Source organism: Coptis chinensis, chromosome 3, assembly GCF_015680905.1.
Source record: "Coptis chinensis isolate HL-2020 chromosome 3, ASM1568090v1, whole genome shotgun sequence".
Lineage (NCBI taxonomy): Eukaryota > Viridiplantae > Streptophyta > Magnoliopsida > Ranunculales > Ranunculaceae > Coptis > Coptis chinensis.
This window is the reverse complement of record NC_141458.1, coordinates 57917379-57930622: the sequence shown is the minus strand read 5'-3', so window position 1 is coordinate 57930622 and position 13244 is coordinate 57917379. Positions and strand designations below refer to the sequence as shown.

Genomic DNA, 13244 nt, shown 5'->3' with positions numbered 1-13244 from the left:
CACTCTTCGGGCTCATCACCTCTCTCTTCATTCCCATTGGTAAGTTTTTTAGGCCTTACTTTCTTTTGTTTGCACTGTGTTTTTGAGTTGGTTCGATATCATGCGTTTGTTCATATTCTTTTCCAATGTTAGGCTCTGAAACCGGTGACTCTTCTTCTTCCCAATCCGACCGAGTAGCCTCTCCACCCGTTCTTGCCCCTGCTGCGGTCCCATCCACCTCCGGTCGTCAGTCCTCTTTATTGCCACCCCCATCTAGGTGCTGTAGACCTAATTTGATCGCAATTAGAGATGCCTATGGAATTCCGGTCGATATAGTGCTGGAGTACGTGCCATCTGTCACCCATTACCCCCATTTGGTTCCTCGACGTCTGGGGCACCTGGTAATCACTGTAGGTCAAATTGTCGCCGGTCTACGGTTTCCTCTCACTCTACTAGACGTCGAGGTGTGTAATCACTTAAATATTCTCCCCTGCTAAGGTATATGGAATTTTTGGACAATTATGTATGCCACGAACTCGTAATAAGACCGGAGAACCTAAGATTACGAGCCGCGATATCTTCTCTCAATACTATATCAAGACCAGTACCAAAGATGTCAGTGTAGGGTACCAGTCCTTTTGTGTGCGCTCCCAGAAGCAATATTTTGTACTCCGTGTCACAATCTCTGACAAAGTGTGGCACCACTACCCGTTATACGTATCGGGGCAATTTCTGTCCGCGGGCATTCCTTCTGACTTAACTTTTAACCATCTCGCCTTCATAGCCCGCGGTGAGTATCTTAGCTCTTCCCTTTTCTCTTGATGTGCTTTCCTTGTTATCAACTAACCTGCGGTTACTCTTCTTTGCAGGTTGGCGGCCATACTCCAAGTCCCGAATCTACGTTGGCGTCTCGTGTCCTATTTTTCAAAGGCTCGCAAAACTCGGTCCTACTCAGGTTGACCTCCTGGGTATCCACCCCACTACCGCTACACCTCTGCTGCCAATCCCTGCTCTCCACACTATCATGATCTTCCTATCTCCTCCGCCCCCAAGGACGTCCCTTCATACCGCTCTATCTCCACTTGGGACGATCAATACACTTCTCGTACCTCCCCTCTTGAAGACATGGATGTCCACAAGGTTAAACTGTTTGATAGTGACTCTGAAGGAGATGATGACGTGAGAGAGGTTCCTTCCACGGAAGTGCGGGCTGCTGCTGACAGGCCCTTGACCAAGAGACCACGGACATCAGTGTCCGAAGAGCCTGCGCCCACCATTCTACTTGCTCAGTTTGCAGTCTCTTCCCCCCGCGCACGTCGATTTGGAAAAGACCCCGTTCCTCTCGTCGCCCCAACATCCGAGCTTGCCATCCTCGAGGACTTCCGTCCTACTTTGAAGGTGCGCCATCGCAAGGTGAATACCACAGACTCCGCTCTGGAGAACCCAATCGTGGCCTCCTCATTATTTTTTGGAGCTCATCTGCCTGAGGACCTGGCCTATGCTGAAGGGGGTTCCTTTGAACAACACCAGACCTCCCTGTACACCAACTGGGAGAAGGTACTATCTCTCTTCTCTTTTTTATTTTATTTTTTATTTATTTTTTCATTCTCTTCCCTGTTCATAGGTGAGCCTGGATATGTCTTACATGATCCGCGTCCTATTTGGTGCCAAGGCCAAGGTGGAGTCCCTTGAGAAAAAACTAAGCGGCCCTACCGGACTACGAATTGCCTACGCCCACCTTCAATCGGATCTAGAAGCTGCCAATTTGGCTAAAGTCCAGGCTCAGGGCGAGCTGAAGACCGTGGAGTCCTCCCACCAACAATACATAGACTCGGTCAACAAACGCGGCCCATCAAAACCATCAAAAAGGAAGTGCTCGCTCTTCAACAACACCGGGCCAATCTGATGCCCTCGCCAACGACACCGGGGAGGCCCCGGATGCTCTCAATCGAAGCATGAGGATGCCTCTGCGCGGATCGATGTAGTAGCACCAATTGGATATGACCACCCTTCAGGAACGCTTTAGGCTCCTAGCTGACAAGAGGGTGGCTAAGAAAATTCAAGAGGAGCATGCACGCCTCCTTCGCGAAGGTCGTCTTCTCCCCGAAGGGCTCGCCGTCCGTGATCGATCGCGAACCCCCCGGTAGCGCGGAAGAGGTGCCGGGCACCGAGGTAACCCCCGAGCATCCCGCGACAGAAGGGCTCATAGGCCAGACGGCGACCACTGAAGAGACTACCGATGCGACTATTGAAGAAGCCAATGATGCGATGACCATTGATGAACCTACTTCTGAAATGCTCTAGGAGCCTTCTTTTTGTATTAAGACCTTTTTACAAACTCTGTATCTGTTACTTGTTTCACTCCATGTTCTGCAAATATTTTGTTTAATGTAGTACTGGATTTTGCCCAATGAGTTTGTTGCCTCTTTACACTTTGACTTTGATTATTTGTTTACATTGCAATGTACCTCCACATATAGATTTTCATGGCTCTACTCCTCATCTAAGACCCCGTTTAACTGTATCAGCTAGATATGTTCCTGATCCGCCTCTTGCCTTTTCCTTAGCACACTCTAGAAATTTGCCCCCCCTGGATCTTTTCACACCTCATTAATGTACTCCGTCATGTCAGCGAAGGGCTCATCCCCTCCGCCGCCTCTCACTTTGAAGAGCTGAGCAGCCTTATGGAACCGCCCTCTTTGACCAAGCCGCAAAGCCTGCTGGAACAACTCATCTTGCTCCAGGCTCCCTCCAGCACTTGTGTCAATGAAAGGCTCGTCGCCCTCGCTGTCTCTCCCCCTGATGGGCCTAGAAGCCTGATGGGGGTCACTCTCTTTGCCCCAGGTGTCTCTCGTATCTGTCGTCCGCGGAGGGATTACCCCACTCCACTGGCTCGACCAAGCCGCGAAGCCTTATGGAACAACTCATCTTGCTTGAGGCTCCCTCTAGCACTAGTGTCAGTGAAGGGCTTGTCCCCTCTCGCTGCCTCTCCCCTTGATGGGCGTAGAAGCCTGATGGGGATCACTCTCTTTGTTCCAGTGTGTCTCAGATCGATTAGTCCGTCAGCGGAGGGGCTCACCCCATTCCACGGCCCGACCGCCCCCCCCGGTTGAACAACTCATCTTGCTCCAGGCTCCTTCCATCACTATTGTTAGCGAAGGGCTCGTCCCCATCCGCTGCCTCTCCCTCTGATGGGCGTAGAAGTCTGATGGGGGTCCCTTTATTTGCCCTAGGTGTCTCTCGCATCTCTCGTCCGCAGAAGGTCTATACCATTCCGCTATCCACATTCTTACTTAGAAATCTCAGCGAAGGGATCGTCCCCATCCGCTGCCTTTCCCTCTGATGGGCGTAGAAGCCTGATGGTGGTCCCTGTCTTTGCCCCAGGTGTCTCTCGCATCTCTCATCCGTAGAAGGTCTATACCATTCCGCTATCCACATTCTTACTTAGAAATCATACATAGCAAATACATTTCTTTTCACAAAAGGGCCGTGGTATTATATATTTACAAACAGCTCTAGTCCTTTGCTCTGGACCTCCATTATATTGCTTTGTACCTTCATTACATTCAATTGTAAAACTTTTTTAGCATTCTCACATTCCAAAGCTTTTCTATCAATTTGCCCTTCATTGTTCGTAACTTATAAAAGTACTAGCCCCTCCTACTTCCACCACGGTGTATGGCCCTTCCGAGTTTGGACCCAACTTCCGGTCCTTTTCCCTCTTTGTACTAGGAGTCACTCATCGGAGCACCAAGTCCCCTATCTGGAATTGCTGCGGCTTAACCCGCTTGTTGTATTGCCTCTTGACTTTTCACAGTTTGACTTTATGGCACTCTTTGCAAGTTGTTCCATGACCTTTTTAGGGTCCTTCTGTCTCATTTTGACTCTATAACACGTCTTTTGAGGTATTATTTCTAGAATAGGGCTGTATCGTGAAAAGGCGAAAAGAACACGAGTTTTCTACAATCAATCAATCAATCAGGTGTTTTGCATTCATTATAATACAAGCTCACGCGTAGGTACATTCAATCAAGTGTTTTGCATTATTTCTAACGCAAGCTCGCTTATAGGTACGTTCATTTAATCAGTCAAGTGTTTTGCATTCATTATAATGCAAGTTCACACGTAAGTGTATTCAGTCAAGTGTTTTACATTCATTCAATCAATCAAGTGTTTTGCATTCATTCTAATACAAACTCACACGTAGATGCATTTAGTCATGTGTTTTGCATTCTGTTGGTGTAGAAAGTGGGGTTTTGGGGTTTGGAAGTTGTTCATTTTAGATCTAACTTATATGATCTAGGCTAGGGTTTAGGGTTTGGAGGCTTAGTCCTTGTCTTACAAAGGGTTTAGTCATTGATTCTTGAAGCCTTGGAGTGTTTCTTGAGCTTTTGAGTTTTTGGACCCTTGAGTTCACTATGACCGTTGACTATGACTTTGATCATTGACTGTTGATTTTTGACAGTTTGACTTTTTTGCAATTTTTCCCAGATGTTCCATGAAACCCCTTTTTCTCTTTTTGGCTCTACAACATGTTATTTGAGGTATTAGTACCAGAATAGGGCTGTATCCTGAAAAAGCAATAAGAACATGAGTTTTCTACAATCAATCAATCAATCATGTGTTTTGCATCCATTATAACGTAATCTCACACGTAGGTGCTTTCAATCAAGTGTTTTGCATTCTTTCTAACACAAGCTCGCTTGTAGGTACGTTCATTCAATCAATCAAGTATTTTGCATTCATTATAATGCAAGCTCACACGTAAGTGTATTCAATAAAGTGTTTTGCAATCATTCAATCAATCAAGTGTTTTGCATTCATTCTAATGCAAACTTGCACGTAGATGCGTTTAATCAAGTGTTTTGCATTCTATTGGTGTAGATAGTGGGGTTTTGGGGTTTGGAAGTTGTTCATTTTAGATCTAACTTATATGATCTAGGCTAAGGTTTAGTGTTTAGAGGCTTAGCCTTTGTCTTATAAAGGGTTTAGTCATTGATTCTTGAAGCCTTAGAGTGTTTCTTGAGCTTTTGAGTTTTTGGACACTTAAGTTCATAGTGACCGTTGACTATTGACTTTTCACAGTTTGACTTTATGACACTCTTTTCCAGTTGTTCCAGGAGGTCCCTTTTTATGGTCCTTCTGTCTCATTTTGGCTCCATAACACGTCTTTTGAGGTATTAGTTCCAGAATAGGGCAGTATCCTGAAAAGGCGATAAGAACACGAGTTTTCTACAATCAATCAATCAATCAATAAGGTGTTTTGCATTCATTATAATGAAAGCTCACCCGTAGGTACATTCAATCAAGTGTTTTGCATTCTTTCTAACGCAAGCTCGCTTGTAGGTACGTTCATTCAATCAGTCAAGTGTTTTGCATTCATTATAATGCAAGCTCACACATAAGTGTGTTCAGTCAAGTGTTTTTGCATTCATTCAATCAATCAAGTGTTTTGCATTTATTTTAATGTAAACTCACACGTAGATGCATTTAGTCATGTGTTTTGCATTCTGTTGGTGTAGAAAGTGGGGTTTTGGGGTTTGGAAGTTGTTCATCTTAGATCTAACTTATATGATCTAGGCTAGGGTTTAGGGTTTGGAGGCTTAGTCTTTGTCTTACAAAGGGTTTAGTCATTGATTCTTGAAGCCTTGGAGTGTTTCCTGAGCTTTTGAGTTTTTGGACCCTTGAGTTCACTATGACCGTTGACTATGGCTTTGATCATTGACCATTGACTTTTGACAGTTTGACTTTTTTGCAATTTTTCCCAGATGTTCCATGAGGCCCCTTTTTCTCTTTTTGGCTCTACAACACGTTATTCGAGGTATTAGTTCCAGAATAGGGCTGTATCCTGAAAAAGCAATATGAACATGAGTTTTCTACAATCAATCAATCAATCATGTGGTTTGCATCCATTATAACGCAACCTCACACGTAGGTGCATTCAATCAAGTGTTTTGCATTCTTTCTAACACAAGCTCGCTTGTAGGTACGTTCATTCAATCAATCAAGTGTTTTGCATTCATTATAATGCAAGCTCGTACGTAGATGCATTTAATCAAGTGTTTTTCATTCTATTGGTGTAGATAGTGGGGTTTTGGGGTTTGGAAGTTGTTCATCTTAGATCTAACTTATATGATATAGGCTAAAGTTTAGCGTTAAGAGGCTAAGTCCTTGTCTTACAAAGGGTTTAGTCATTGATTCTTGAAGCCTTAGAGTGTTTCCTGAGCTTTTGAGTTTTTGGACCCTTGAGTTCACTGTGACCGTTGACTATGGCTTTGATCGTTGACCGTTTATTTTTCACAGTTTGACTTTAAGGCACTCTTTCCCAATTGTTCAAGGAGGTCCCTTTTTAGAGTCCTTCTATCTCATTTTGGCTCCATAACACATCTTTTGAGGTATTAGTTCCAAAATAGGGGACTATCCCGGAAAGGTGATAAGAACACGAGTTTTCTACAATCAATCAATCAATCAGGTGTTTTGCATTCATTATAATGCAAGCACACGCGTAGGTACATTCAATCAAGTGTTTTGCATTCTTTCTAACGCAAGCTCGCTTGTAGGTACGTTCATTCAATCAGTTAAGTGTTTTGCATTTATTATAATGCAAGCTCACACGTAAGTGTATTCAGTCAAGTGTTTTGCATTCATTAAATCAATCAAGTGTTTTGCATTCATTCTAATGCAAACTCACACGTAGATGCATTTAGTCATGTGTTTTGCATTCTGTTGGTGTAGAAAGTGGGGTTTTGGGGTTTGGAAGGTGTTAACCTTAGATTTAACTTATATGATCTAAGCTAGGGTTTAGGGTTTGGTGGCTTAGTCCTTGTCTTACAAAGGGTTTAGTCATTGATTCTTGAAGTCTTGGAGTGTTTCCTGAGCTTTTGAGTTTTTGGACCCTTGAGTTCACTATGACCATTGACTATGGCTTTGATCATTGACCGTTTACTTTTGACAGTTTGACTTTTCTGCACTTTTTCCCAGATGTTCCATGAGGCCCCTTTTTCTCATTTTAGCTCTATAACACGTCTATTGAGGTATTAGTTCCAGAATAGGGTTGTATCATGAAAAGGCGATAAGAACATCAGTTTTCTACCATCAATCAATCAATCAGGTGTTTTGCATTTATTATAATGCAAGCACACGCGTAGGTACATTCAATCAAGTGTTTTGCATTCTTTCTAACACAAGCCTGCTTGTAGGTACGCTCATTCAATCAGTCAAGTGTTTTGCATTCATTATAATGCAAGCTCATACGTAAGTGTATTCAGTCAAGTGTTTTGCATTCATTAAATCAATCAAGTGTTTTGCATTCATTCTAATGCAAACTCACACGTAGATGCATTTAGTCATGTGTTTTGTATTCTGTTGGTGTAGAAAGTGGGGTTTTGGGGTTTGGAAGTTGTTAACCTTAGATCTAACTTATATGATATTGGCTAGGGTTTAGGGTTTGGAGGTTTAGTCCTTGTCTTACAAAGGGTTTAGTCATTGATTCGTGAAGCCTTGGAGTGTTTTCTGAGCTTTTGAGTTTTTGGACCCTTGACTTCACTATGACCGTTGACTATGGCTTTGATCATTGATCGTTGACTTTTGACAGTTTGACTTTTTTGCACTTTTTGCCAGATGTTCCATGAGGCCCCTTTTTCTCATTTTGGCTATATAACACTTCTTTTGAGGTATTAGTTCCAGAATAGGGTTGTATCCTGAAAAGGTGATAAGAACATCAGTTTTCTACAATTAATTAATCAATCAAGTGTTTTGCATTAATTATAATGCAAGCACAGCCATAGGTACATTCAATCAAGTGTTTTGCATTCTTTCTAACGCAAGCTCGCTTGTAGGTACGTTCATTCAATCAGTCAAGTGTTTTGCATTCATTATAATGCAAGCTCATACGTAAGTGTATTCAGTAAAGTGTTTTGCATTCATTAAATCAATCAAGTGTTTTGCATTCATTCTAATGCAAACTCACACGTAGATACATTTAGTCATGTGTTTTGCATTCTGTTGGTGTAGAAAGTGGGGTTTTGGGGTTTGGAAGTTGTTAACCTTAGATCTAACTTATATGATCTAGGCTAGGGTTATGGTTTGGAGGCTTAGTCCTTGTTTTACAAATGGTTTAATCATTGATTCTTGAAGCCTTGGAGTGTTTCCTGAACATTTGAGTTTTTGGACCCTTGAGTTCACTGTGACCGTTCACTATGGCTTTGATCGTTGGCTGTTGACTTTTCACAGTTTGACTTTATGGCACTCTTTCCCAGTTGTTCCAGGAGGTCCCTCTTTAGAGTCCTTCTGTCTCATTTTGGCTCTATAACACGTCTTTTGAGGTATTTGTTCCAAAATAGGGCTCTATCCTGAAAAGGCGATAAGAACATGAGTTTTCTACAATCAATCAATCAATCAGGTGTTTTGCATTCATTATAATTCAAGCACACGTAGATACATTCAATCAAGTGTTTTGCATTCTTTATAACGCAAGCTCTCTTGCAGGTACGTTCATTGAATCAGTCAAGTGTTTTCCATTCATTATAATGCAAGCTCACACGTAAGTGTATTCAGTCAAGTGTTTTGCATTCATTCAATCAATCAAGTATTTTGCATTCATTCTAATGCAAACTCACACGTAGATGCATTTAGTCATGTGTTTTGCATTCTGTTGGTGTAGAAAGTGGGGTTTTGGGGTTTGGAAGTTGTTAACCTTAGATCTAACTTATATGATTTAGGCTAGGGTTTAGGGTTTGGAGGCTTAGTCCTTGTCTTAAAAAGGGTTTAGTCATTGATTCTTGAAGCCTTGAAGTGTTTCCTGAGCTTTTGAGTTTTTGGACCCTTGAGTTCACTATAACCGTTGACTATAGCTTTGATCATTGACCGTTGGCTTTTGACAGTTTGGTTTTTTTGCACTTTTTCCCAGATGTTCCATGAGGCCCCTTTTTCTTTTTGGCTCTACAACACGTTATTCGAGGTATTAGTTCCGAAATAGGATTGTATCCTGAAAAAGCGATAAGAACATGAGTTTTCTACAATCAATCAATCAATCATGTGTTTTGCATCCATTATAACGCAACCTCACACGTAGGTGCATTCAATCAAGTGTTTTGCATTCTTTCTAATCAATCAATCAATCAATCAATCAATCAATCAATCAATCAAGTGTTTTGGTTTCATTCAATCAATCAAGTGTTTTGCATTCATTCTAATGCAAACTCGCACGTAGATGCATTTAGTCATGTGTTTTGCATTATGTTGGTGTAGAAAGTGGGGTTTTGGGGTTTGGAAGTTGTTAACCTTAGATCTAACTTATATGATCTAGGCTAGGGTTTAGGGTTTGGAGGCTTAGTCCTTGTCTTAGAAAGGGTTTAGTCATTGATTTTTGAACCCTTGAAGTGTTTCCTGAGCTTTTGAGTTTTTGGACCCTTGAGTTCACTATGACCGTTGACTATGGTTTTGATCATTGACCGTTGACTTTTGATAGTTTGACTTTTTTGCACTTTTTCCCAGATGTTCCATATGGCACCTTTTTCTCTTTTTGGCTCTACAACACGTTATTTAAGGTATTAGTTCCAGAATAGGGCTGTATCATGGAAAAGCAATAAGAACATGAGTTTTCTACAATCAATCAATCAATCATGTGTTTTGTATCCATTATAGCGCAACCTCACACGTAGGTGCTTTCAATCAAGTGTTTTGCATTCTTTCTAACACAAGCTCGCTTGTAGGTATGTTCATTCAATCAATCAAGTGTTTTGCATTCATTATAATGCAAGCTCAAACATAAGTGTATTCAATCAAGTGTTTTGCATTCATTATAATGCAAACTCGCACGTAGATGCATTTAATCAAGTGTTTTGCATTCTATTGGTGTAGATAGTAGGGTTTTGGGGGTTGGAAGTTGTTCATCTTAGATCTAAGTTATATGGTCTAGGCTAAGGTTTAGCGTTTAGAGGCTTAGTCCTTGTCTTACAAAGAGTTTAGTCATTGATTCTTGAAGCCTTGGAGTGTTTCCTGAGCTTTTGAGTTTTTGGACCCTTGAGTTCACTGTGACAAGGCTTCACGAATCAATGACTAATCCCTTAGTTTGACAATGACTAAGCCTCTAAACGCTAAACCTTAGCCTAGATCATATAAGTTAGATCTAAGATGAACAACTTTCAAACCCCAAAACCCTAGTATCTACACCAATAGAATGCAAAACACTTGATTAAATGCATCTACGTGTGAGTTTGCATTAGAATGAATGCAAAACACTTGATTGATTGAATGAATGCAAAACACTTTATTGAATACACTTTAGTGTGAGCTTGCATTATAATAAATGCAAAACACTTGATTGATTGAATAAACGTACCTACAAGCGAGCTTGTGCTAGAAAGAATGCAAAACATTTGATTGAATGCACCTACGTGTGAGGTCGCGTTATAATGGATGCAAAACACTTTATTGATTGATTGATTGTAGAAAACTTATGTTCTCATCACTTTCTCAGGATACAACCCTATTCTGGAACTAATACCTCAAATAACGTGTTGTAGAGCCAAAATGAGAAAAAAAGACCTCATGGAACATCTGGGAAAAAGTGCAAAAAGGTCAAACTGTCAAAAGTCAACGGTCAATGATCAAAGCCATAGTCAACGGTCATAGTGCACTCTAGGGTGCAAAAACTAAAAAGCTCAGGAAAGACTCCAAGAATTCAAGAAATAATGTCTAAACGCTTTGTAAGACAAGGACTAAGCCTCCAAACCCTAAACCCTAACCTAGATCATATAAGTTAGATCTATGATGAACAACTTGCAAACCCCAAAACCCCACTTTCTACACCAACAGAATGCAAAACAAATGACTAAATGCATCTACGTGTGCGTTTGCATTAGAATGAATGCACAACACTTGATTGATTGAATGAATGCAAAACACTTGACTGAATACACTTACATGTGAGCTTGCATTATAATGAATGCAAAAACACTTGATTTTCAATAATGAACGCATACCTACAAATGAGCTTGTGTTAGAAAGAATGCAAAACACTTGATTGAATGTACCTATCGCGTGATTTTGCATTATAATGAATGCAAAACACCTGATTGATTGATTGATTGATTGTAGAAAACTCATGTTCTTATTGTCTTTTCAGGATACAGCCCTATTATAGAACTAATACCTCAAAAGACGTGTTATAGAGCCAAAATGAGACAGAAGGACCTTAAAAGGGACCTCCTAGAACAATTGGGAAAGAATGTCATAAAGTCAAACTGTGAAAAGTCAACGGTGAACGATAAAAGCCAAAGTCAACGGTCATAGTGAACTCAACTCAAAAGCTCAGGAAACACTCCAAGACTTCATGAATTAATGACTAAACCTTTTGTAAGATAAGGGCTAAGCCTCTACATGCTAAACCTTAGCCTAGATCATATACGTTAGATTTTTTTTTTATTGGTAAGCGAAGTTTTTATGGAGGTCCCCTACCCTTTTTATTAAAAATAAATAAATCATAGTTGTTACATTCTCGCTCTCTCATAAAAGAAATGGGATGTAACTCTATGTTACTAGCTGTGTACAAATTTTTATCTAAATCATCAGCTAGTTTACTAGATGTCTAGATTCCCAAATTACAAGTTCGTGAATATGCTATCAACTTTCGTGCTTGTCACAGGTTCTAGTTTCCCCTTTTTTAAAAAAATAGAAAACGGTCTTGGTATCAGTTTGTGCGGTGACTTTTCGTTGTTGTGCCTTAGTGCCATAATGGGCTGCCTCATTGCGAAATATTGACATTCCACATTTTCCCGCCGCTGACGTTAAACCCATTTCCCCTCAGTCGTGTTTCACAGCTCCGTCTTTTCTTAACCCACTTCTGTAATACTTGTTGCTGAACATGCGTGTCCCGACAGCAATCCTGCTTACATCTTTTCTTTACCAGCCCATAACACTGATGTCGTGCTTCTCACCATTTTCTTTAACATCAACTTGCTTAACAACTTTGTGATGTTCCCTCATAATCCAGCAAACAACCTTGATCATTTATGTAGATGGGGGATGTCTAAGGAGGCTGGTTTAATCCCTTCATTCCTATTTCTACTAACCTTTTTACTTTTTGATGATGTTCCTTGATGCACTGGCCAACATTCAAGGTTGTCATTTTCGTTCCCTTTTTTCTTGTTGGTCGTCTTGCTTTTATCTTTCCTCTCATTCAGCATTTTTACCTGTTGTATTGCTTGACTCCGTCCTTTCATATGAATAGGCTCTGTGCCATTGTTTAATAATTCAACCCATGATAGCTTTTTTTATTCCATTCTATTCATTCCCTTTTCTGGTAGCTTCTCATCTTGTTCCTTGTCTCCCATTCTTTTCTTTGTTAAGTTCTCAGTCCTCTCATCATTATGCAGCCTTACTTGCAGCTCACTTTGTGTCATCTGTTCCTCTTGTTTACTGCTATCCTGATCTTTATTTCGTAACTCTTTCCCACCAGCAGGCTGTTCTTCTAGTGCCGCATCTACCCTCGAGTTTCGACTCTTACATCGATGTTTCTTACCAGGTGTCTGCCAACCAGTTTCCTCAATATTGTGCACTTCATGTACCTCATTGACCACTTCCTTTCCTTTTAGTGTCTGTATTTCTCGTGAATCATCTTGTTGCTCAACTTCAGTTTGAGGTTTCTGAATCCATACCTTTGTAGTACTGTCTTCCTCCCTTTTTACCTTCTTAGGGCAATTGTGATCAGTGTGACCAAAGAGTTCACAGCACATACATCTAGGGGGTTTCCAGTTGTATTCAAAGGAGACTTTGTACGCTCTCCTCTGGTCCAAGATGACAGGTATATCTGCTGGATACGGGCACTTGGTATCAATCTCTACACAAAGTCTCGCATAAGATGTCCTCGACATATTCTCTGTTAGCCGATCAGTGAACATTGGTACTCCAATAGCACTTCCTACTTGGCCGAAACCTTTTTTGTTCCACATTTCCATTGGCAACCCTTTTACTACAACCCAGATAGGAATGGTTTTGAGTTCACGTGTTTCTGCCTTTGCAAAGAGCTTCCATGGCCTCACTACAAACAGGTGGCTAGCTATATGAAACGATCCAATATCTAGTGCTTCTTTCCTGTCATCATCATTCTGAAATTTGAACGTGAACATATTATCTCCATAAGGTTTCATCACAAAGTTTTTAACTCTCCACGTACGGCTTACTGTTTCCTTGACAAAGTTAAAATTCAACCTTTTGCCAACAAACGAACCAACAACAAGGTTTTCAAACTTTTTATTAAACTC

At 41.0% G+C, this 13244-nt stretch overlaps 1 protein-coding gene across 1 annotated transcript; it reads left to right on the top strand.

Moving 5' to 3' along the window:
• The first annotated feature begins 591 nt into the window (after positions 1-591).
• On the top strand, positions 592-2390 carry LOC147510169 (uncharacterized). The gene is made up of 3 exons (XM_086602218.1): positions 592-769; positions 849-1536; positions 1604-2390. The coding sequence occupies exons 2-3, from the start codon at positions 1105-1107 to the stop codon at positions 1883-1885; spliced, it is 714 nt and encodes a 237-aa protein (XP_086458344.1). The 5' UTR covers positions 592-769; positions 849-1104; the 3' UTR covers positions 1886-2390.
• The last annotated feature ends 10854 nt before the right edge of the window (positions 2391-13244 follow it).

Coding starts and splice junctions, on each gene's coding strand:
- LOC147510169 (XM_086602218.1), top strand. CDS start 1,105: ATGGATGTCCACAAGGTTAAACTGTTTGATAGTGACTCTGAAGGAGAT. Junction 1,537..1,603: donor TGTACACCAACTGGGAGAAG/GTACTATCTCTC, acceptor CCCTGTTCATAG/GTGAGCCTGGATATGTCTTA.